Source organism: Neoarius graeffei, chromosome 10, assembly GCF_027579695.1.
Source record: "Neoarius graeffei isolate fNeoGra1 chromosome 10, fNeoGra1.pri, whole genome shotgun sequence".
Lineage (NCBI taxonomy): Eukaryota > Metazoa > Chordata > Actinopteri > Siluriformes > Ariidae > Neoarius > Neoarius graeffei.
In genome coordinates this window covers 20,050,847-20,075,949 of record NC_083578.1, presented here as the reverse complement: position 1 = coordinate 20,075,949, position 25,103 = coordinate 20,050,847, and the positions used below count along the sequence as shown (strand labels likewise).

The window sequence follows — 25,103 nt, the reverse complement described above, 5'->3', positions numbered from 1 at the left end:
GTGTGAAAAATTAGCACACCACCGACTGTAACTTATGGTGGCCTACTATTTTTGTTACCCTATCTAGTACAGTAGTATGCGGTTTGGGTCGAAGCCCGTGTGCGTGCGTGTGTGCGGTGTGTGTGTAGGCTGTGCTTTGGCCAGGTGCTGAGCGCCCCCGTGAGGCCCCGGTGTGTAGCGCCTCTACTCTGTGGCCTTATTGTTTGTTTGATTAATGATTTGTTCTGTTCAGCTGAACTGTTTTTTATATTTCTGCTTTCTTAATCGTGTGGGATAACACACAGTGTGTAGATTAATAACCTTGTTTAATCTGCAAATGAGAAGTTGGGTTTAATTTGGGGTGCGTAAATGCTGTGTAATTATGCCGTGGTGTGTGTGTGTGTGTGTGTGTGTGTGTGTGTGTGTGTGTGTGTGGTGTGTGTGTGTGTGTGTGTGTGTGTTCTTGGCGGAGCATCAACGAACAGATGATTTATTTTGTTCGAAAAATACTCATGCAGTATAAAATAATTATATATTATATATATATATATATATATATATAATTGTTTTATCTGTGTTTCATGATTGAAAAAATTTTGTTAAAGTTATCAATGCACTTCGTGTAATAATTCGTTTTCATTTTGTTTGTTTGTTTTTAGTTTGTTAATTATTCTGCTTTCCTGCAAATAATGTTTGATTCACGGAACCGGGTTAAACAAGTGGCAAAAACCGAAACTGAAAGAAAACGTGCACAATTTACTATTCAGTTCGGTTATAAATGCTAAATTGGTAATAATAATAATAATAATAATAATAATAATAATAATAATAATGAGTTATTTGTGCAGAAGTGTGTTGTTAATTTCTTAATTTTATTCTTACTTGTTCTGTGTCTTTTCTCTCTATATAATTGTGTGCAGATTTATTATAAAGCCATTAGGGATATTGAAGTTGGGGAGGAGCTGCTGGTTTCTATGAAAGACGGAGTTTTTCCCGAGGGCTCGATGGCGCCTAATCTGGAAGGTAAGATGAATGCGCCAAATGAACGCAGCTCTTGAACAAATCTCCGCCGATCTCACACACACACACACACACACATTTTATATATATATATATATATATATATATATATATATGTGTGTGTGTGTGTGTGTGTGTGTGTGTGTGTGTGATCGGCGGAGATTTGTTCACACACACACACACACACACACACACACACACACACACACACACACACATATATATATATATATCACACGTGTATACGCACACACACACACACACACACACACATATATATATATATATATATATATATATATATATATATATATATATATATATGTGTGTGTGTGTGTGTGCGTGTGTGTGCGCGCACGTGGCCTGTAATGGAAATGAATTGTAGTTATAACATCAGTGTGGGAGGAAGCAGAAGTACAAGCTGCAATTTTTTTAAAGAGAAAATGTCCCTGCTAAATTAATGAACAACTGATGATCTGATCTGGTTAATTAATAGATCCTAATTAATTATACAATCAATCAATAAAGATTGAATTAATATTCATATCAAAGACTTACCTCCAGCTATTATTTACAAACTGATTTGCTTTTAGGAGAATCTAAAATAGAAATCAAGGGGCATAAATAAATAAATAAATAAATAAATAAATAAAGGTTTTTTAAATTAATTAATGAATAATAAATTAGGTCATAAGAAGTCGTTATGAATATCATGGATTATATTTATACATTTTCAGAATTAGTGCTAGTGCACGTGGGAATCAGTCTGTTTTAGCCAAGTTTTCATTTTAACATATTCGATTTTTTTTTATTATTTAAATTCTAATAATATTGCAAAACATATACACGCTTGCACGCACATATGTCCTGTATCTCATACATAGTATGAGTAAGTAAATTATAGCTTTTTACTTTTTTCTTTTTCTCTCTCTTTTTTTTTTAAGATGTCATAGGAGATCTTAGAGTTAGAGGTGTGTGAATAGTCTGTTAGTGCACCAGTTTATGGGTTCCCTTTGATTTTTCAAGGAGAAACTATGAATAATGCATGATCGTCACACCATATAAAATGACTCACGTAGGTTCAAACATCTGTTTGCCGCAGGCATTCTCTAATATACTGTTTCGTTCAATAGATTTTCATGATCTTTCTGCAAAAAGAGAGAGAGATTGAGAGCATGTTAGGAATGGAGCAATGGAGAGAGGGCCCTCTGAAAGGGCAAGAGTGAGTGAAAGTGAGAGATCTTGACTCAGATAGAAACAGAGGCATCGAAAGAGCCTGTGCAGATGGAGCAGAGTCAGGCCAATTGAAAACACTGAATGAAAAGGCAAAAACACAAAAGAGAGTGAATATGGTCAAGAGAGTCAATCTGTCAGACAGAGGCTGAGAGGCCAACAGATAGAAGGAATGAAAAAGAGAGAGAGAATGAAGGAGAGAGTTCTCTAGACCTCTTCCTCTTGGCTTATCGGTGCTGGAATTTGGAGTGGGGCTTGAGGAGTCTCAGGGGACCTCACCCATGCTCACAGATTAGCCGCTAAACTGCACATAATTGTATTCCCCCTACTTCTCTCCAAGAGCTATTAGTTTCCCACTCCCCCCTTTTTTTTCCAGCATTCCCGGTCCTTAGTGCTGCTGATGGGACAGAGAGATAATGCAAAAAAAAAAATCATTTTTATGCCCCTTGTCCAAAACAGCCTTTGGCATTGAATCCCCTCTTTAAGGTTACTGAACTTAAAATGCTCTAAAAACATCAGGATGTCATCATGGAAAAGTTTGCTGGTTTATTAGTTTGACCTTCATGATAAGTATTATTATATCTTACTTTGGTTTGTAGGCTAAACCCAGAAAGCCATTGTTTATTTTTTGGCACTTCTTACTTCCTACTTCTTACTACTTCCTGTGTTCATTGTGATTTTGAAGTAATTAACACGGTTATTGGAACAGTGTCAATTTATCACGTGCTTGAAGGAGCGATACAGTCCTTTAACGCACAAAACATCATCTAAATCTTATCTTTACACATGATTATTATCTGTTCCAAATCCTAGTTTCAACCTGAAACTCTTTTACTGCCTCAAAAAAGTTACAGGATTATTAATTTAAAAAAAAAATTATTACCAATACTTGGAATGTGTTTAGTTAATGACAGTTATGCATTAAATTTGGAATGTTCTGTCACTCTCAGATGAGCAAATGTACCGCTGTGAAGACTGTGATGAGCTCTTCTCATCAAAGCTGGAGCTGCGACGGCACCAGAAATACTCTTGCAACACCGGCAGCTCTATATTTGATTCATTGAATGAAGACCTCAAACAGGAGCGGGAGGACAACGACGAACCAGTGCATGAGTGCAAAGACTGTGAAAAGATCTTTCCCAGCGAGTATAGGTCAGCATCAGGAGCCACTTTGCTGTTAACAATATCAAACTTTACATTAAAAAAACCCCCTAAATTAGCACATGTTGCCTAAGAATGTGAATTCCTAAATTTTTTATGATGATGTTTTTAATATATTTTCTCAGTCTTGGCCAGCATATGGTTGTACACACAGAGGAGAGGGAGTACAAGTGTGACCAGTGCCCCAAAGCTTTCAACTGGAAGTCCAACCTCATTCGTCATCAGATGTCACACGACAGTGGAAAGCGCTTTGAGTGTGAAAACTGTGATAAGGTCCTAATTTCAATTTGATAATGAGCTGATAAATCATTTCAATTTAAATAAAGTGGCCAAACACATAATTATACGTAACAAGAGGTAGGACGTAGATATAGTATTTGCTATTATAATATCAATTCCACTTAAATTCTAGCATTCCGTCTTGTAATTACAAGGTGTTCAAATTGTTCCAGCCTCCAGTGTACTGGACTGTGTCTCCATAAAATGCTTTTCATATGTTTAGCACGTGCTTGGCAGTGCTTATAATCTGGCTTATGTTTCTTTGTTTCCTGAAGGTATTCACAGACCCCAGCAATCTGCAGCGCCACATTCGCTCACAGCACGTCGGTGCCCGTGCCCACACCTGCCCTGAGTGTGGCAAGACCTTCGCCACATCCTCAGGTCTCAAACAGCACAAGCACATACACAGCAGTGTGAAGCCATTCATGTGTAAGTTCATGCATATGCATGATTAAATATGCCTCTGATCAAATTTCCAGTGTACAAAGGTCGCTTGGCTAGCACCGTCCTAAAGAAATTCTGGAACTTTCCGTCATATTTTGACTCAGTATTTTTCCTGAGCACTTTGTGTGTGTGTGTGTGTGTGTTAGTTAGTTAGTTAGTTAGTTAGTTAGTTAGTTAGTTAGTTAGTTAGTTAGTTAGTTAGTTAGTTAGTTAGTTAGTTCTGGTAGCTGCTGGAAGAATGGCACAGTGTCTTTTGTATATACTCTGACAGTTTACATGAATTTATTTGTATTTTATTTGTAAATGCTCTAAATGTACAGTACCAGTCAAATGTTTGGACACGCCCTCTAATTCAGTGTTTTTCTTTGTTTTTATTAATTAAAAAGCACTTCATGTCTTAAAGTAATGATGGATGTCGTTTCTCTTTACTTAGTTCAGCAGTTCTTGGCATAATATGGATTACTACTGTTGTGGAATAGGGCTATTTACTGTGTTTTTATTATTTACTATTTACTGTTTGATCGCAAACATTATTCAGAAGGCAAGAAATCCCACTAATTAGCTTTTGACGAGGCAGACCTGTTAATTGAAAAGCATTCTAGGTGACGACCTCATGAAGCTCGTTAAGATAATGCCAGTAGTCTGCAAAACATCATCAAGGTGAACAGTGACTACTCTGAAGAATCTAAAATATATATTTTTAAACACTTTTTTGTTTACTACATAATTCCATATACACTCACCAGCCACTTTAACAGGAATTTGTCCTTGATTCTAAGATTCCTGTTCTTGGCTGGCAGGAGTGGTCTTCTGCTGTTGCATGCTAAGATGCTTTTCTGCTCACCATGGTTGTAAAGAGTTGCTATGAGTTGCTATATCCTTCCTTGCAGCTTGAACCAATCTGTCCATTTTCCTCCGACCTCTCTTATCAACAAGGTGTTTGTTTCAACCCATGGAACTTTCGCTCACTCAATGTTTTTTTGTTTTTTGCACCATTCTGTGTAAACTCAGGAGACTGTTGTGTGTGAAAACCCCAGGAGTTCAGCAGTTTCTGAAATACTCAAACCAGTCCATCTGGCACCAACACCCATGACACAGAGATCACAATTTTTCCCATTCTGATGTTTGAAGTGAACATTAACTGAAGCTCTTGATTTGTATCTGCATGATTTTATGCACTGAGCTGCTGTCAAGGGATTGGCTGATTAGAGAACTGCATAAAATAGCAGGTGTATGGGTGTGCCTAATAAAGTGGCCGGGGAGTGTATGTTCCAAATGTTATTTCATAGTTGTGATGTCTTCAGTAGTATTGAACAATGTAGAAAATAGTCAAAATACAGAAAAACCTATGAATGAGTCGGTGTGTCCAAACTTTTGATTGGCCTTGTATTTGATGTACTTTAATTGTACCAGATACTTAATTTTTGATATGTTAAACAGTATGAGTAACCTGCTTACATTGATACTGAATTCGCCTGATGAGTCTAATTACAGTATGTTAATAGAATTAATCAGGCATGTGTGTTCTACCAGGTGAGGTGTGTCACAAGTCCTATACCCAGTTTTCCAACCTGTGCCGTCACAAGCGAATGCATGCAGACTGCCGCACCCAGATCAAGTGCAAGGACTGTGGGCAAATGTTCAGCACTACCTCCTCCCTCAATAAGCATCGGCGCTTCTGCGAGGGAAAGAACCATTATAGTCCTGGAGGCATATTCACGCCAGGCATCCCTATGACCTCCAGTCCCATCATGGGCAAGTCCAAGCCACATCCTGGCCTGAATCATGGTGGACTTGGCTTCGGTGACTACTTTCCCTCTCGGCCGCATCATCCAGGCCTGCCCTTCTCTACTGCCCCTCCTGCATTCCCATCGCTTTCACATGGCTTCACAGGCATCTTTCCCCCATCACTGTATCCTAGGCCCACATTGTTACCCCCTAGCCCACTATTAAAGAGTCCACTGAGTAACAGTCAAGATGGGAAGCTTCCTCATAGTCCCCTTGATGCCCCTGCTCTCCCAATGGTTACATCAATTAGCAACACCAATGGCACTGCAGGTAGTGGCCTTAGCCAGTCAGAGGTGAATCGTGAGTCTAAGCAGGATCTGTCCATGTCAGACAGCAAGAATAAGGTGAAAATGAGTGACATGTCTGATGGCAGCGACTTAGAGGATGTTAACACCACCAGCGGCACTGATCTAGACACCACCACTGGCACAGTTTCTGGCTCTGATCTAGACAGTGAGGCGGAGAGTGAGCGAGAGAAGAGTCGAAGGAAACACAGACAGGAAGGCAAACAAGAGGAGGTGAACAGCAGTGTAGTGTCGGTGTCCAGCTCAGGTAACCTTCCTTCTGATCGTCCTTTCCTCTCTTCCCAGCATTCCTTCTTTCCTCCACCTGATGAGCAGGCACTGCCACCTACTGGTGCTACAACCGACTCTATCAAAGCCATTGCTTCCATTGCTGAAAAGTACTTTGGGCCAGGCTTTATGGGCTTGCAGGAGAAGAAAATGGGCTCCTTGTCTTACCCTTCCATGTTCCCTTTTCAGTTCTTACCCAACTTCCCACATTCCTTGTACCCTTTCACAGACAGAGCACTCAACCCAAACATGTTCCTAAAACCAGAACCCAAATCACTTCGTGAGCACATACAGAAAATAGCTACCACCACTGCTGCAGAGTCACCCTTTGACCTCACAACCAAGCCCAAGGAAGTGAAACCTTTCCTTCCACCCTCCTCCATCAAGCCCTCTAGTGCACTTCTTCCCAGTGGCGAGGATCAGCCTTTGGATCTGAGCATTGGAGCCCGGAGCAGAGCCAGTCAGAATGGTGGAACACCTGAGCAGCGTAAGAATCATGTCCATAGCACCAACTGCAAGACGCCAGCTAAAGACGAGCATCCAGTGCTGAACCAGTCTCAGAACCTCCACCAGCCCCAGATGCCTCAGCAGCAAGTGTCCCTTCCGCAGCCGCCTCCTCAGCAGCAGCCCTCACTCCACTACGCCAAGCCTTCACCCTTCTTCATGGATCCTATCTACAGGTATTTTCATCCAAGGGGGTCACAGTACAATGTTAGGATGTAAGTCCAAATTGCTGCTCTGTGAAACAAGTTGCTGTTAGATTTATAATACCAGGCAAAGAATCAGAGTGATGTCCTTCGTTCATACGTAACCCTCTGTGTTGTTGTCCAGCAGGGTGGAGAAAAGGAAGCTGATAGATCCTGTAGGAGCACTGAAGGAGAAGTACCTGAGACCATCTCCACTGCTCTTCCACCCTCAGGTATCTTGTACATATATGTGACCTGTGGTGTTACCACCTAATCAACATGTAGGTGCAAAACCTAGAAGAAAAAAAAAGGAATCTTTTGGGGGGTTTTTTTGGTGCAGTTGTTTATGGATGAAAACCAAAACCTCAATTTACTGTAGAAAGGGCTGCAACTTTAATACAGTCTTAATGGTAACATTTTAATGCAGGCAATAAGTCAAGTAATGAAAATGCATCTCAAGCTTATCGTATTTATAGTTTGCTTTTTATTTTTCCCCCAAGCTTTTATCAACTTTTATCAGCCATAATAACAGGGTTTTGCAAAATGTTATTCTTGTTGCAACAAGCTAAATAATTCTAGCTGGAAATAATCTTCAAGACTTATGCTTGCTATAATATGTATATGGATTTAATATATGACTTTGAGCCATGTTAAGGTAGAAGTGCATTATAATTAGATTGGATTTTAATCAGAGATGATAATCTTGAAAGCGTACAGGCCTTTCTGATATTAAGAGTGTGTGAAGTTCAGTTTGTTATCTTCTGCTTTGAAAAACAATCCCTCATTGTTTCTGGTAGCATTTCATACTTTGCCCACCTTTGAACGATGATAAAATGAAAATATTATTAATAATGACCTTTTGAATTGGAGCAAGTTGTCCCATGTAGTGCTGAAGCACATCTAAGTTTAGTCAGAGCATTGTTCCTGTGCAGCTCTACTCTGAGGCCCGCTGCTAAATAACTTCCTACTATTTTTTTGCTCTGGCCGCCTAGATAATGTCTGCATGTCCATCAGACACTTCCTGTGTTTGTGTGCAGGAGAATGGCCTCTCTTGTTGGGAACTGTCTTATCTGCCCTGTAAATCTGTTCTCTATCGATGCGGAGCTGCCTCCCCCACACCCCAAGCCCTTCTTTCTCCATTTGTCTCACTCTTTTTCACATCTACCTCCCTTCTCCTGCTCAGACTGCTCTCCTCTGGGTGGCATGAGGACAGCTGGGTAGACCTGGTCCGTTGTTTCTGATGTTGAGGACATTTACTGTACTGCACGTGAGGAGACGTTTATGATTACTGTCCTTCCCATGCATCTTATATCCTCACAATGCAAAGGGAAGCAGTGCCAGACACGTATAGCAGATAGATTCATATAAATACAGTATAATGACTTACAAACCCCATGCAATAAATGTGAAAAGAATGAAATCTGTTTGGCTTATTGATACTAATTACTGTTCAGTTAATGATTAGAAAATAGTTCTACAGTGAATAAAGGACTAAAATGAAGTACTATCCTGGTTATCTAAAGAGATAAACAGCATAATAGACATTCAGTTGTCCAGCTTCCTCCCATGTTAAATTGGCGGAGTGATGAAGGTACTCAGACATAAATAAATAAATTGAGACAGCTTGTCTGTCTCCATATTTATTCATATTCCAAAAGCAGGAAGGATGTAAGCTGTTTTTGGCCATTGAGACACATAGCTAAGCCTTTGTTCTGTGTCTAATGGGGAAGGGCTATCAGCGAGGGGTATCTTAAACTGCATTGTACGCTTACCGTTCTCGGAGGTGAATAGCTCATTCAGAGGCTTCTCTCTGAGACTTGTCGGGAACAAAGTGGAGGGTTGGGGGCTCCCAGGGGGCTGCTCGAGTGGCTGCTAACGTGGCATAGGTCAGGGAGGTGACTTTTGAACAGCACAATCAAGACTCGACCTTCTGATATACAGCTTCCTCCGGCCTTCCGCCCTGTCTCGTAATGATGCGAAACTCCCCTGCTCTCTGCCAGAGCCCCCACCATCTAAGTTATTGTATTCGTCAGGTAGCAGGATACAACAAAATATCATCAAGAGGTCATAGTTTGTACCACTAGTGGTCTAATGGTCATTTTTTTTCAGGACAAAATAATGGTCAATCTTAGTTTAAGGCAACCTCACCAACAACAAAACAATTCCCATTGAAAGTGGTGCAAGATTAGACCCTGTATGTTTCAGATTTCAGAATTAAAGCGCCGTCCATAGGTGCATGTAGTTCGGGGAAGTCCCCAGTCAGGGTAAATGGCATTCTCTTTCAAGCTTTTGGAGTGACTCTCTTTTAGGTCCAACACTATTATTTCAAGATTGACATGGATCTCACATGCACTGAAGCAGAATTTCACTTCATGCATTCTGCCCTTTAACATACGTACTATGTCTTTTCTTCAGGCTTAATGGTATATATGCCTACTGTGCGTCAATACAGCTTCAGAGAGACTTTTAAACTACCAATAAGACAGCTTCACTCTCCTGAAATTTTATACTTCACTGCAATGTTTTTTTGGTCATTGAGACCCCCCCGAACATAGGCATGCATCTTATCAGGACCTCTTTTCGTTTCAGGTGTCCGCGATAGAGAACATGACAGAAAAGCTGGAAAACTTTGGCACTTTGAAACTGGACGCTCCCAATTCGCTACAGCACTCCTCACATCACCTCTTTAACTTCCGTTCCCCTCCTCCTTCTCTGTCTGAAGCCATCCTCCGCAAAGGCAAAGAACGCTATGCCTGCAGGTAAGCACAAGCCATTTCTCTCAGGCTGGAGCTTCAATAAAGCCATTTTAAAATTCTTCTATTTCTGTCTGCATACTGGTATTATGCATAAACCAGAACTGCTATGCTCATGATCCACTGTATCAAAGCCCATTTTCTTCTGCTGCAGGTACTGTGGGAAAATCTTTCCCAGGTCGGCTAATCTTACCAGGCACTTACGAACACACACAGGAGAGCAACCCTACAGGTAAGCCGCTCAAAACCACTCAGATATAAAACCCTGAAAGTTTGTCCCCATTTCTGTTTCTAACACAAAACCACACATAGAGGTAACTTCAGCCACTTAAGTCTACACAGTCCACCAATCCAAACATACTGAAGTGTCACCATCACTCCATAATCGAGCCGTTTATTCCTGCTTGTGACATGCCTATGTTAGAAAACCAAGATAAAATATTTCAGTCAAGCTTGTCTGACACATAGACACAAACACAACCGAAGAAAAATGGGAACATTTCTGCTGTTTGTTCAGCACAAGTTACAGGCTTTGTGCTGGTGATGCAGAGATACCCAAGAAAGACTGAATCAGAGAAAAGAAGAAAAATGGGAGCACAAGAGAACGAAGGAAAATTAATTCTGTCTGTGCAGATGTTCTGAAGTTAAAGCGGCAGTGCAAGCTCTGGACAATGTTGGCCTGTAATGGCGCCCTAGAGACATCTTTGCACTGTTTATAGAGCAGCTTAATTATCACAGATTTGGCTACCTTCCAGGCATGCACTGCCCTATGCTATGAGGTTGAGTGTGTTCTAAAGAGGGGGCCTTTGAGTTTCTGGATGCTGTGGCCTTAAGCATAGCATCAGGCTAATAGAGGAAAATTAACAAATCTGCGTGTTTGATGACAAGTTTCACCTTTCTCTATTGGGTTGATCAACTCTGGTTTCACAACGAGGTGAAGGTTAAGGTGTTGGAGCGGTGATAAGAAGTCTGTATGAAGCATGACTGGCTTCATGCACCATCAACGATTCATGTAATTATTTTGGAAAATGTTCAAATAAAATGAAATGCTTAGTCTTAGGCACCCTATTTTTTTCATACAAACTTTTTTATAGATTTCTATTTTATGACTTCTGCATTATCGAGTCAGTGCAAAAACATTTTAGAGTTCCAAACATTCGTTTTCCAGCACAAAATTAAATCCATCCATCCATTATCTGTAGCCACTTATCCTGTTCCACAGGGTCGCAGGCAAGCTGGAGCCTATCCCAGCTGACTACGGGCGAGAGGTGGGGTACACCCTGGACAAGTCGCCAGGTTATCGCAGGGCTGACACAGAGACAAACAACCATTCACACTCACATTCACACCTAAGGTCAGTTTAGAGCCACCAATTAGCCTAACCTGCATGTCTTTGGACTGTGGAGGAAACCAGAGCACCCAGAGGAAACCCACACAGACATGGGGAGAACATGCAAACTCCGCACAGAAAGGCCCTCGTTGGCTGCTGGGCTTGAACCCAGGACCTTCTTATTGTGAGGCGACAGTGCTAACCACTACACCACTGTGCCGCCCGATCACAAAATTAAATCTCATCTCATCTCATTATCTCTAGCCGCTTTATCCTGTTCTACAGGGTCGCAGGCAAGCTGGAGCCTATCCCAGCTGACTACGGGCGAAAGGCGGGGTACACCCTGGACAAGTCGCCAGGTCATCACAGGGCTGACACATAGACACAGACAACCATTCACACTCACATTCACACCTACGGTCAATTTAGAGTCACCAGTTAACCTAACCTGCATGTCTTTGGACTGTGGGGGAAACCGGAGCACCCGGAGGAAACCCACGCGGACACGGGGAGAACATGCAAACTCCGCACAGAAAGGCCCTCGCCGGCCACGGGGCTTGAACCCGGACCTTCTTGCTATGAGGCGACAGTGCTAACCACTACACCACCGTGCCGCCCACAAAATTAAATGTTAAAGAAAAAAAGAATGTTTGTAACTGAGCAGCATGTTACATAAGAGAGCACTTTTCAGATGAAAAAAGAAAACATAATGAAGGCTGCTGGGTTTTGCTGAAAAATGAAGAAGCGAGCGTGACAGTCAAAGTGTGCAGAAGAACTGTGGCTGGTTCTGCAAGATGCTCAGTAAAACCTACAGCTCATTTCCTTATCAAACTGCACTCATTGGACCTGAGACTACTATTTTATTTCATTATTTTTTTTTTTTAGCAAAGGTGCATCTCACACCAAATATTGACTTTGTTTTATTTATTATGGCTTACTCCTGTTTATGTGGGGTTTTTAATATAATGTTTTTAACGTTGAAACATTTAATTTCATTATTCTTTAAGCCATTTTTGGTCAGCAGCATTTCTTTACATGTACCTAAGACTTTTGCACAGTACTGTGTGTGTGTGTATATATATATATATATATATATATATATATATATATATATATATATATATATATATATATGTATGTATGTATGTATGTATGTCACTGAAGACTGTCCATCCAGTCTATAGTAAGTTAATGGTCTCGTTAATACACTTAGGCTCCTCTTTAATTTATTCTCTAAATGATTAGATGATTAGGTTGAACAAAAAAAGAGAGAATTAGGATCACATACACACATATATATATATATATATATATATATATATATATATATATATATATATGTGTGTGTGTGTGTGTGTGTGTGTGTGTATAGTATTTGTTGTATCTCCTCATTTGGATATACTTTCTGGAAGTGTACTTAAGGCGTTATATTCCGGGAAAGCGAAAGTAGGTTCAGACACAACCTCTCCTCTCACTGAGTTCCACATGTCTACCGCTGTGCTTTATGGAAGCAGTCGGCGAGATAGAGAGCCTCCCATGGGACATGGTCACTGCATGGTTGGCTCCTTCACAACAATTCCTTGATTAGCTCGTTTAGAAACAATTTACCCTAACAAATGGTAGACATCATCATCATCATCATCATCATCATCATCTCCCCACCCCACTTTGAGGGAAATAAGGCTGAGGTGGCCCAGTATCAGAGCTGGACTGCACTCAGCCGTCTTCATGCTTCATTGTAGTAGGTTATTTGCCTTGCTCGAGATGCTATCGCCTCTACTCTTTGCAGTGAAATTGGCCCAGCAGTTCTGACCATTGAAAGACCCCATTCAGATTGTAACGCTCCATGTACAGTCCTTGTAACACTGGAGGAAAAACTCAAAGATGATGAAGTAATTTAAAGTCCCCTTGGACAGGCTAATAATAATAAACCAAACAGGGGGTAGAAAAGACCATTAAAGAAAGAACGCTGTCTTGGCATTTTACCATTCTCTATGAACCATGATGCGCCAAGTCTGGAACTTCACATACACACACACACACACACACACACACTCATGAAAATAAATTGGAACATGAAAAGAGGCCTGCATCTTGATTCTGAGCACTTGATGACGAGTGATTTTCCCAAAGCAATTAGGCCTGAAAGTCAATCTTGCAAGCCAGCCACAGGAGTGCAGCTCAAGCAGGGCCACCCAACAAAAGGGCCACTGTCCAGTGGGGCTCTTGACACAACCTCGCCATCGTGTTTGTTTATCAGCACATTAAATTGATGTTCTCCGGCCTATTCTGGATGGGTTGTCGTCACGAACAAGCGGGCCAAAGAGACGTACTGGAAGAGCCTAAGCCATGGCCCTCAGGGCTAGTTACTCGGTGCCAGAAACAAACTTATACACACAAGTCACTGAAGAGTGTCCATCCAGTCTATAGTAAGTTAATGGTCTCGTTAATACACTTAGGCTCCTCTTTAATTTATTCTCGAAATGATTAGGTTGAACAAAGAAAGAGAGAATTAGGATCACATTCATCTTTTGCGAAGAAGGAATGAGGAAGCTTGGTTTGTTTTGGAATTAGTTTTGCACGAAGCAGAGGAAAAAAGATAAGAAAAAAATGATTTTGGGTTGACTTTTTTTAAGTTACATATCAACCCAGTTAGCAATTTTATATTCGCAGAACATCCTCTTAATAATACAGTTCTAAGAAATTTATGTTCGAGGACTGTTCAATTTTCTGGAAATATTTTTATGCTTTTATGTATTTGTAGAACCTATTTAGAATATCATATATTATTCTATCCACATTCACCGGATATGAGCAATCACGCGCTCTGATTGGCTACTCTACTACTAGGCTATCAGCTCATATACTGTGAGTAAAGAAAAACAAAAAGCGTGTTGCTGAACCAACCGAGGATGAAATAAAAACTCTACTCAAAAACAAAACCCCCAAAATTACAGAAAAAAAGCAACAAAATATGGAATTAAAGTATTTGATGGTAAGAACATATCTTTTTTTTCAAGAATTATTATTATAGCATTTTTCATAAATTGCTACTGTCATTTCGCCAGGTTGTTTACATTTTAAGCAGAAATGATTTTATCGGATGTTTTGTATAAAGTTTTTATTTATCGAAAAAATAAAAACAAAAATGCGCTGTTTCTCAAAATCCAGGGAATGTGGATAGACTAAAACAATTATTCCACTCAATCTCGTCGTACATGGCTTATAGCCAACTCGGCGCGTAGCTCATGTACGGTACGACTCGATTTCATGGAATAACTGTTAAATATTCAGTCTGTGCTGGGAAAGCAGTACTGCAGGAAGCTTTGTTTCATGAGAAAAGAAATAATATGGAGTCATATCTCCTTTCTGGTATAAATCAGAGAAGTCTATCAGAATGCTCGAGCCAGTTTTACTCGAACCAGTCCTCAGGGCCCCTAAGACCGTCCACATTTGTGTCATCGGTATAGTCTTTTCTCGAGGTACACCTTACATGTTATGATAATCCCTGTCCACACTAGGGATTTTGTACTGATACGAAACTACTTTCGTACCACAACACCTGTCCACACTAGCAACTATACCGGTACTGTAGCGGTATAACTGTATTGGTACGAAACCCACAAATGTATGGGTTTCGTACCGGTACAGTATCGGTACTGTAGCGCTTCGCTGTAGTGTGGACAGATGAAGCGGCTCTGTATCGATACAAATATAATGCGCATGCGCAAAGTCACACACCTCAATCGATGTCTTCGCTGAGTAAAATGGTGAAGAACGGAGATTCGTTTCTTTCTTTCTCAACTGCCTCGCTCGTTTCGCGCAAATCATACGATTCGACTGAATAAATGACCACCAGAAATAGACTGTACATTGATAACAAAAAGCACACACACGTTGTTTCATCCGCCATATTCTCGGAAGGAAGTTACTCGGTAACCACGGAAACATTTTGCGCACGCGCATTTCAACTACCGTGAAAGAAAACCGCAGACATTTCTCGCTAGTGTGGACAGATGCACTAAACTGTACCGGTATACTTTGTATCGGTACAGTTATACCACTTTCGTACCGGTTTAAGTGTGAACACAGCATAAGAGCAGCACTAGATGTAGTGCCATTCTCAGCCACAGGGTGAAATAATTCACAGTACAGTGCTCAAATGTTCCTCAGTGAAAGAAAGTTGCTTCACTAAGCATATATGCAATTTACAAGTCATCAGACGGCTGTGAATATGTGTGTTTTAAAATTATATTGTCATATGTGGACAATTCGTTGTGTAAGGTACATATTTATAAATGTCAGTGAGTCTGACTCTCACTGACTACAGGTCCAAGTCATTTAAAACTGGCTTAAGAAACTTACAAAAACATGGAGGTGAAGAGTGCTGCCCATGTTCTGATTTGACTGTCAGAGCTGCAATGACAAATGTGTCCCCACCTAAAGAGCCCAATTGCCTGTTGGCCATGTTTACACTGAGGCATTCTACAGCTAGTGATTGCTGTTTATATAGCTGAACAGGGACCTCATTTAGGGTTCTAATTCTCTGTTTCACTACCCCCCCTTCCCTCTCTCTCTGCAGATGTAAATACTGTGACCGTTCCTTCAGCATCTCGTCCAACCTCCAGCGACACGTTCGCAACATCCACAATAAAGAGAAGCCTTTCAAGTGCCACCTGTGTAACCGCTGCTTTGGTCAGCAGACCAACCTGGACCGCCACTTAAAGAAACACGAGCATGAGAATATACCAGGTAAACATCGTCCACACACTAGTCAGAGGGTTTTCTGTTGTCTTGACCAAACGTCTATAAGATAATATTGGCTGAAATAATCTTGGTGATCATATGTACAGTGGTGCTTGAAAGTTTGTGAACCCTTTAGAATTTTCTATATTTCTGCATAAATATGACCTAAAACATCATCAGATTTTCACACAAGTCTGAAAAGTAGATAAAGAGAACCCAGTTAAACAAACGAGACAAAAATATTATACTTGGTCATTTATTTATTGAGGAAAATGATCCAATATTACATATCTGTGAGTGGCAAAAGTATGTGAACCTCTAGGATTAGCAGTTAATTTGAAGGTGAAATTAGAGTCAGGTGTTTTCAATCAATGGGATGACGATCAGGTGTGAGTGGGCACCCTGTTTTATTTAAAGAACAGGGATCTATCAAAGTCTGATCTTCACAACACATGTTTGTGGAAGTGGATCATGGCACGAACAAAGGAGATTTCTGAGGACCTCAGAAAAAGCGTTGTTGATGCTCATCAGGCTGGAAAAGGTTACAAAACCATCTCTAAAGAGTTTGGACTCCACCAATCCACAGTCAGACAGACTGTGTACAAATGGAGGAAATTCAAGACCATTGTTACCCTCCCCAGGAGTGGTCGACCAACAAAGATCACTCCAAGAGCAAGGCGTGTAAAAGTCACAAAGGACCCCAGGGTAACTTCTAAGCAACTGAAGGCCTCTCTCACATTGGCTAATGTTCATGTTCATGAGTCCACCATCAGGAAAACACTGAACAACAATGGTGTGCATGGCAGGGTCGCAAGGAGAAAGCCGCTGCTCTCCAAAAAGAACATTGCTGCTCATCTGCAGTTTGCTAAAGATCATGTGGACAAGCCAGAAGGCTATTGGAAAAATGTTTTGTGGGCGGATGAGACCAAAATAGAATTTTTTGGTTTAAATGAGAAGTATTATGTTTGGAGGAAGGAAAACACTACATTCCAGCATAAGAACCTTATCCCATCTGTGAAACATGGTGGTGGTAGTATCCTGGTTTGGGTCCATTTTGCTGTATTTGGACCAGGACAGCTTGCCATCATCGCTGGAACAATGAATTCTGAATTATACCAGTGAATTCTAAAGGAAAATGTCAGGCCATCTGTCCATGAACTGAATCTCAACAGAAGGTGGGTCATGCAGCAAGACAACGACCCTGAGCACAAAAGTCATTATACCAAAGAATGGTTAAAGAAGAATAAAGTGAATGTTTTGGAATGGCCAAGTCAAAGTCCTGACCTTAATCCAATGGAAATGTTGTGGAAGGACCTGAAGCGAGCAGTTCATGTGCGAAAACCCACCAACATCCCAGAGCTGAAGCTGTTCTGTACGGAGGAATGGGCTAAAATTCCTCCAAGCCGGTGTGTAGGACTGATCAACAGTTACCAGAAACGTTTAGTTGCAGTTATTGCTGCACAAGGGGGTCACACCAGATACTGACAGCAAAGGTTCACATACTTTTGCCACTCACAGATATGTAATATTGGATCATTTTCTTCAATAAATAAATGACCAAGTATAATATTTTTGTCTCATTTGTTTAACTGGGTTCTCTTTATCTACTTTTAGGACTTGTGTGAAAATCTGATGATGTTTTAGGCCATATTTATGCAGAAATATAGAAAATTCTAAAGGGTTCACAAACTTTCAAGCACCACTGTATGTGTGGAGTTCTATGGTGTAAACACAACGAGTAACAATCTCTGTGTTTGTTTCTCTCTGTTCTGTTCTGTTCTGTTTGTGTGCCAGTGAGCCAGCACTCTGGGATTCTCTCAAATTTGGGAACAAATATCTCCTCTCCAAACTCCGAACCTGACAATCATGCACTTTTAGATGAAAAAGAGGACTCCTATTTCTCAGAGATTAGAAACTTCATCTCCAACAGTGAGCTGAACCAGGCCTGCAGCTCCTCAGAGAAAAGGTAGAAATGCATACGCATACATTGTTGTGTTTTGCAGCTATAGTAACCAAGAGCATAACTCACAGGCAAGATTAGTCTTGAAGCTCAGTCCTTTGTGAGGTTAAAGCCTGCTCCCTAGTGGCTGCCTGTGGAATGTGCTTACTCTGCAATCCTAAAATGTGCACGTTTGGTTGCACAACCTCCCCCTAAATACTGCAGAGAAAGAGATGCAACACCTCAGTGACCTACATCTGACATTGCACTTAGCCGTATATGTGCTGGGCAGTTCAGGAAAACACCAAATGAAATCACTGCTGCCAGATATGAGGGTGTGCGCATTGGATTGTATTCAGAGCTGGCTGGCTAAACTCACTCAGATTTCAAGAAATGTTAATGTCTGTGTGAATAAAAACACAGATGCGTGAATTCTTCTTATGACATAAAATTGTCCTGCCCAATTTCAGCCTTGATACTCTGGCCTCATCCAGACACATGAAAGCTCGCACTCTGCCATCTGGGATCAATAGTCTTGTCCCATCTCGAAACCTCTTTCTAGAAGCCTGGCATTTTAATATCTGTAATTCAAATAAGTGCTCTGTTTTCTGTCTCTCTGCAAATCGCTCCAGTCGAGACAGACAGGCAGCTGCAGGATCACTGCTCCTCTGAGTCCTCCTTGCATCGTTCATTTCCTTGTCTCTCTATCATCCTTAATATTTAGTTGTCATTCCTTCTGGTTCTTTTAGTTTCTCTGATTCTGTTGTGAAGAGCATGACGGTGTGTCGGAGATGACAGCACATTCCTCCACACTTCCTTTCTGTCTGTCCGCCTTCTGCTTTTGTCAGAAAAGAATCAGAATTTGCTCGTGTTGGAGGTGGGCACTGTTGGACCGATGGTGGTTAAATAGTGTGTCCGGCCTGGCCCCCCTTGACTGGTCGTGACAGGTCGGGGGGGCTGTGGGCTTGAGACAGACCTTCAGGTTTAGCTGTCCCTAGGGACCCTCAGATTGAGGCATTTATCTGTGCACTACATTGATGGAGCCCCACATCTCCTCCTTCCAGCTAAGGCAAACAGTGTTCTGACATGTTTAGACTGAGAGACAAAGCGCAGGTCTGTGGCAGGCCTGTCGATGTCTTCCGCGTGCCATGGACTTTCTCCTGAGCCAGGGCCCAATTTGATTATGGGATATTTAAGCTTGATGGAAAATGGAAAACAAGCAATCGTTCTTGAGTCTCCCATTTCCTTTTTTTTTCATAAGTCCACCCCTCACAGAGCCAGCTGATGCCTCTCTCTTGAACGCTTGTCATTATAATCTGCTCCGATGTACTGCTCTGAAGGCAAAACGACTTGAAAGGACAGATTCTGTAAAAGCAGTGAGATCATGACTGTGTGAAGACCTGGAAGGTTTGAAAAGAGCGAGAGAGCAACCGAGTAAAAGTGAGAGGGTAGTAATGGAACAGCATGGTGCTGATAGGTGCTTTGCAGAGCAGCCATTTTCTGTGAAACTCTGTGGCACCGAGACAGGCTGTGATGATTGGATCTGACCCGCCTGGATTGGCCCGTCTCGCTTTTCTGGGATTAGCTAATTTATCATTGCCAAAATGTCTGTCGTTAATTACACAATGTGTGTGTTTGTTATTCAGGGGCCCTGCATGTTTTCAGGCTAAGGCCTGGCAGGGAAATCACAGGTCATTCAGCAATGATGGATAGTAATTGGGTGGCTGGAACACGACACACAGTGGTGATATTCGGCAGTCGGTCTATGACAGTAGATCTGCCATCACATGCCTCCAAGGCTAAAATAGTCCATCTGAGGAGAGATGGAGTAAGTTCATTTAGTTATATGAGCTTATGTTGTAGTAGTCAAACCTCAGCAGACTGCGCCAAATGTAGACTCCAATACCAAGTCTGTATGCAATATCTGTTCTCAGAGAGCACATTAAAAAAAAAAAAGGCAAAATGGTAGATGTGGAAGTCATGTGTGTGCTTGATTGATTTTAATAGCTCCCCTCCCCAGTTTTTAATATAGCCCATTGTTAGGAAATGGTCCAACAGAAACTGAATTAAATCATAAGACGTGTAATCTTGACCCACATTTCGTCTGGGATTTTTACAGGTCAGAAATGACGGAGGACGAGCGTCCTGAGAGCCACGCTGTCACAGACTCCAAGCTCGAGGAGGAGGAAGAGGAGGCGGAGGGAGATGATGAAGATGAGGAAGGCTCACTAACAGAAAAGTCCCAGGACGAGATGACTTCTCCCGCCACCATGGTGCAAGGCACTTACGATGATGACGAAGAAGCTGCTCCGCTCTCCATGACCTATGAACACCCACGCAGGTAAGACAGATCACGCTCGGTTCTCAGCTGAATAGATCTCATTCATCTTTCATGTCCACAAGGACACTCTGCTATTCATTTGTAGAAAGAAGAGTAAATTATTCACATGATAATGATTTTTTTTTTGCTGCGTTTGTTGGCTTTCATGTTCTCTAATAATGTTTGTAAGGAATGAGTCTTGTAATGATTGCATTACAAGCACCAGGATAAAGGTTTAATCCTTTCTTTTTGATGAATCAAGATGGCCTGACACTTTTCCTCCAGTTATATTCACTCTCTTATTTAGTGAGGCCACTAATGTTTATACAGAATCTAACTTTACTTCCATTGACTAACACGAATAGTGTTCAACATAGGCAACTCTGCAGTATCCACTACTGTTTCTTAATTTGCATGAGTCCACTCCTTTTTCTTTTTGGTATGTTGAAAAGTTATCGCAGACTCTGAGACCAAAAAAAAACCCAAAACCTTCTAATGTTTTTAAACCTCTGATTAAAATGGAGGTACTGAAATTGCTCAACTTGTTAGGGAGCATGTTATCATGAATAACTCTCTACCACCTAGTGCTCTATTGCTTTCACAAGGTAAATAATAAACAGTAAAATAAGAGGTGAAAAAAAATCTTTTTTTTTCCTGAAACTGTCCAAAATAGGTTTTTTCCCTTAAATATGTCTATTTTTAATTTTCATGTCTTTGAATGATATGAAACACCACTGACAGTGGTCAGTGAAATAATATGGATTTGATTTTTAAAAATGCTGTTATCAGATATAATAGCACAGCGAGAATGCCAACCGGTTTAGGAGATCGCTTTGCTGAAACTTACTGCTGTACGATATCTAGATGTGCATGGTTACTCCACCTGCTTGTACGTGCACTTTGTGACACCATCACTCCATGCCATCCCTCCATTAACACCATGTGCATGCGCCGCATAATCACGCCATATCCGGCTCCAACAGCCATTCTGATTGGGCTAACTGAGGGTTCCCTCCCCTCTTCCCAACCCCTCGTCCCTCCTTCCTGGTGCAGGTGTATTGAGGAGGATGCAGGCCTGTTAGATCTGGAGCCTCTGCCTGGCTTTCCAAAGGGCCTGGAGCTCCATAAGCCTGCTGACGAGCCGTTTGACGTTAAAGACATTTTTAACACCTCCTTAGAGTCTGAGGCGCTGAAAGAAACACTCTTGAGGCAGGCTAAAACCCAGGTATGCCTTTACACCCACCTAAGGCACAAAGGGTGGGGTTACTTCATTTGTGTCAGTATGCAGGCTCACTAATTTTGAGAAATTCAGGGTTGGTTAGTAGACGTTATGCTTGAGGTTTATCACAGAACCATCAGCTATAGAGGGATTACTTTTGTAAGATGTTCTGGAAGTTTTGTTTATAATGTACTGCATAATGCATTATGAATACACTGTAAAATAATAATAATAATCAAGAATTAACTTTCCCTCTTTTTTCTTGCATTCCTTCTCTATTTTAACATCTACAGGATAATTAAATAACTAACACTTGCCTTTTGTCTTCTAACTGTAACACCATATAGACTCAAATCCACTAACTTCTTATGCAAAGTGTCTTGACTGAGTATTGTATATATTTTCTTTGTAATATTCTCTGATGCAAGTTGCAGTTTGTAATTTTTAGGTTTTCTACGTTTTATAGAATGGCAGTATTGCCAGATAATGTATCTTTAATGTTCAATTTAGGCTTCTTTTCACATTTTTTTCCATCCTGGAAATTAACTCTGCCTCCATCCAGGACAGATCTACCATTCAAAACGCATACATAGATTCAACAGAGCGGCTCTGGGGTGAAGGAGGCATGTTCATAATATTTTTTTATTGCAGTTGCAGTTCACCTCACAGCCAGCAGAGGGCCCTAAAATACAAACTGCTCCTTGAAAGATTTGAATGAGATTTGCAATGCTTTGTGTGGAGTCTATTAAGTTAAGCATGATGCTCTTTTGTGTGCCCTCTACCTCCTGCAGGCTTATGCAATGATGCTCTCTCTGTCGGAGAACAACCCCCTGCATCCATCCTCCCAGAACTCACTAGACGCCTGGCTGAACATGGGAGGAGGCCCTTCAGAAACCAGCTCCTTTCACCCACTCAACCATATCTAAGCCAAAAGAGCAAGGAGACGGGGAGTGGTCAGAGGGAGAGGAGGAGGAGAGAGAGAGAGGGCAGTAGGAATTGGTAAAGACCACCACGAAGAAGACACATGTGTTACAAATAGCACATGAAGACCCAGTGATGCTTACAGTAGACGAATCACCACTTCGACTGGGAAAAAGTGGGGGGAGTTTCGCTGCAAGACTGTTAGCTGAAACAGAGACATGAACCAGTAGAGCTGTAGATATCTCCTTTCCACAACTGAGAAACAAAAGACTAAAGCACACCACTTCACTCTGTACAACTTCAGATTTGTTTTTAAATGCAATCTGCAGTTTTCTCCTCTTAAACTTGGTCTTGGAAGAAACCCATGTACCCCAGTGACATCACAAATCGCATTCTTCATTATTTCTCATTAGGACAGCCATGCTTATTAGAGTGATGATAGACGAAAGAAAAAGGAAACGGGAGATATTTTGTCACGGGTGCTGATCTGATCTGGTCAAGTCGCCAAACTATATTCCATGCAGTGGCATGATCGTACCACAAGAGGGCGAATTGCTGTACCAAGACAGGGTCTGAACAGTTAGCTGAATAGCTAGATGGCTCCATAAACTGCACTGTAGAACCAATTTACAAAATGGATCGGAATTAAGACAATATATATATATTTTTTTAAATCAGATGAGCCATAGAAATAAATGGAATCACATCTACTGCTAATCACATCCCTCCTCTTTGATTATGTTGATCATCATCAGAGTGGTAGAACAGTAGCATGGCTGCTCAACTCAACATACCATCTTAACCTTATTTCAACTATACATGTGTTTTGTTTTTTGAAGCATTAAATTATTCTCCTCCCAACGTTCTCATGCATTCAAAACACTCTTTTTTTTTTGTATGTGATTTGTTCTTTGATCAACAGTATTGTTTTCTTTCGAGCACTTCCGTGCTTAAATTGTTAATATAATTATTTAGTGAAGGACCAAATTTGTATGATAATGTTCTAAGATGTACAAAATAATTTCAAAATTCATAGCAAAGAGTGTTGTGTGCCAAATAACCCTTTTTTTTTTCTTGGACAATCATTTATTTTTATTTCCCAGTGGGTTTTTTTTCTGTTTTTAGTACTTTTTTCTCTCTTATTGCCTGCTCACTCTATGTATTTGATTTGAGGTGCATTTGATTTCTATTTATTTTAGTTGTTTCATCATTATAGGGAAAAAAATGATTCTAGAAAAAAAGAAAAGAAAAACCGACCCAGTTTCACCCAGTTGTTGAAGGAATTAAATCTATGACTGAGAATTTTAATCTCATGATGCTCTGAAGGATATTGTATAGAGACCGGTATGCCAAAATGTAAATGACAAAATCAACTATTTTATTTATAACTTTGGCGTCGGCACCAGTCTGTTTGTGTTCATTGTGAGGTTTGTTTTTATTTTTCACTTGCTCGACCATTTTAAACTGTACATACAGTGTGTGATGTTGAACAAATTGTTGATTTTTTTTTTAAATGAATCATTTGATTAAAGCATCAGGTCACTTGAATGGTGGGGCATTATATTTGTACTGCTATCATCAGTTTTGCTTTCGATTTTAGTCTGCCCGTCAGCGAAAGAATGGCCGTGTCAGTCTCTCTAACAGCTTCCAGTCCTGTGTGTTGAGTAGGAAACAGCATGCCACTGTATCCAAAACAAATCCAAATTGTGCGTTGGCATCCCACAAACCATCAGCACAAAGCTAGAAGCGTGGACCTTGGATGCAACTGTGTTGTGTTCTTTTTTTTTCTCCATTCAATCTTATTTCTTACAAACATAAGCCGCTGCTGTTAATCGAAGGGGCTGGAATGGGATTAAATCAACAGGATCAAATGGTGAGCTGGGAAATTTCTATTTCTAACGCTGATATGTGAGTGTAATTTGGGGTTGAGTAGGAAGCACAGCCCCTAAAACGCGCATGTTACCCAAGTGCCAGGACTCAGGAGTCCTTGTGCAACTCTACTGAACTGTGAATCCAGCGCATGAATCGTACAAATAAACACAACAACTAAACACAAGCTCATGATGAATGTGTAGAATAGATTCAATGTGTTGCTAATGTATCAAACCTCTAACGTTACTTTTCTTCTTTGAATGGCAATTAAAGAAAAAAAGTCAGATCTGTTATTACGTTATTACTTCTCCCATCACAGCCTTTTCTTTTACTCTTTTTGCATATGGGCTAGAATGTGTGCAAATAGCACTTAAATACACAGCACTCAATCTCTTAGTCCTCATCTGTCCCCTAAGTACTGCTTCTAATTGTTTCCAATTCTCCAAATAAAGCCACTTGGTATGTAAACAAGCACTTCAAACACACTTTATACATGAACATTGTGTCACACGTTTGGCTAAACATTATGAACCACACATCTGCGAAAGAGAAATTACTTTACTATTATAGGGCACTGTTATATTAATCTGCCACTAGATGGCGCCTCTGTGTCTCATTTTACCTTTTGACATGGTAGCTAGCTGTTCACACCTAAACTGGCCTAGCTGGAGTTATTTAATCATACTGCATATGTCAAGGTTCATAATGTCACATACTACTGTAATAAGTAAGCGCTGTAGGTGGTGGAGAAATCGATCCATGACGAATGGTCACAAACTGGTCTCGATGACGAAATTGTTGTCCCTCCCCCACTCTTACAACACAAAACATAATTCGTTAT

The 25,103-nt window shown here is 40.8% G+C and overlaps 1 protein-coding gene across 9 annotated transcripts in view; it reads left to right on the top strand.

The window, feature by feature from the left end:
- Positions 1-24,546, top strand: part of prdm16 (PR domain containing 16) — a 225,842-nt gene extending 201,296 nt beyond the window's left edge. For 5 of the 9 annotated variants that reach the window (XM_060931485.1, XM_060931492.1, XM_060931489.1 and 2 more), the window contains 13 exons: positions 900-1,002; positions 3,183-3,384; positions 3,519-3,666; positions 3,948-4,101; positions 5,632-7,156; positions 7,308-7,395; positions 9,752-9,921; positions 10,070-10,147; positions 15,828-15,997; positions 17,786-17,957; positions 20,050-20,271; positions 21,304-21,475; positions 22,261-24,546. In XM_060931485.1, the coding sequence (XP_060787468.1) occupies positions 900-1,002; positions 3,183-3,384; positions 3,519-3,666; positions 3,948-4,101; positions 5,632-7,156; positions 7,308-7,395; positions 9,752-9,921; positions 10,070-10,147; positions 15,828-15,997; positions 17,786-17,957; positions 20,050-20,271; positions 21,304-21,475; positions 22,261-22,395 (3,339 nt within the window). In that variant the 3' untranslated portion in view covers positions 22,396-24,546. The remainder of the gene's footprint in view (positions 1-899; positions 1,003-3,182; positions 3,385-3,518; positions 3,667-3,947; positions 4,102-5,631; positions 7,157-7,307; positions 7,396-9,751; positions 9,922-10,069; positions 10,148-15,827; positions 15,998-17,785; positions 17,958-20,049; positions 20,272-21,303; positions 21,476-22,260) is intronic. The other 4 variants (XM_060931494.1, XM_060931486.1, XM_060931487.1 and 1 more) reach the window with 4 other exon arrangements.
- Positions 24,547-25,103: the final 557 nt, after the last annotated feature.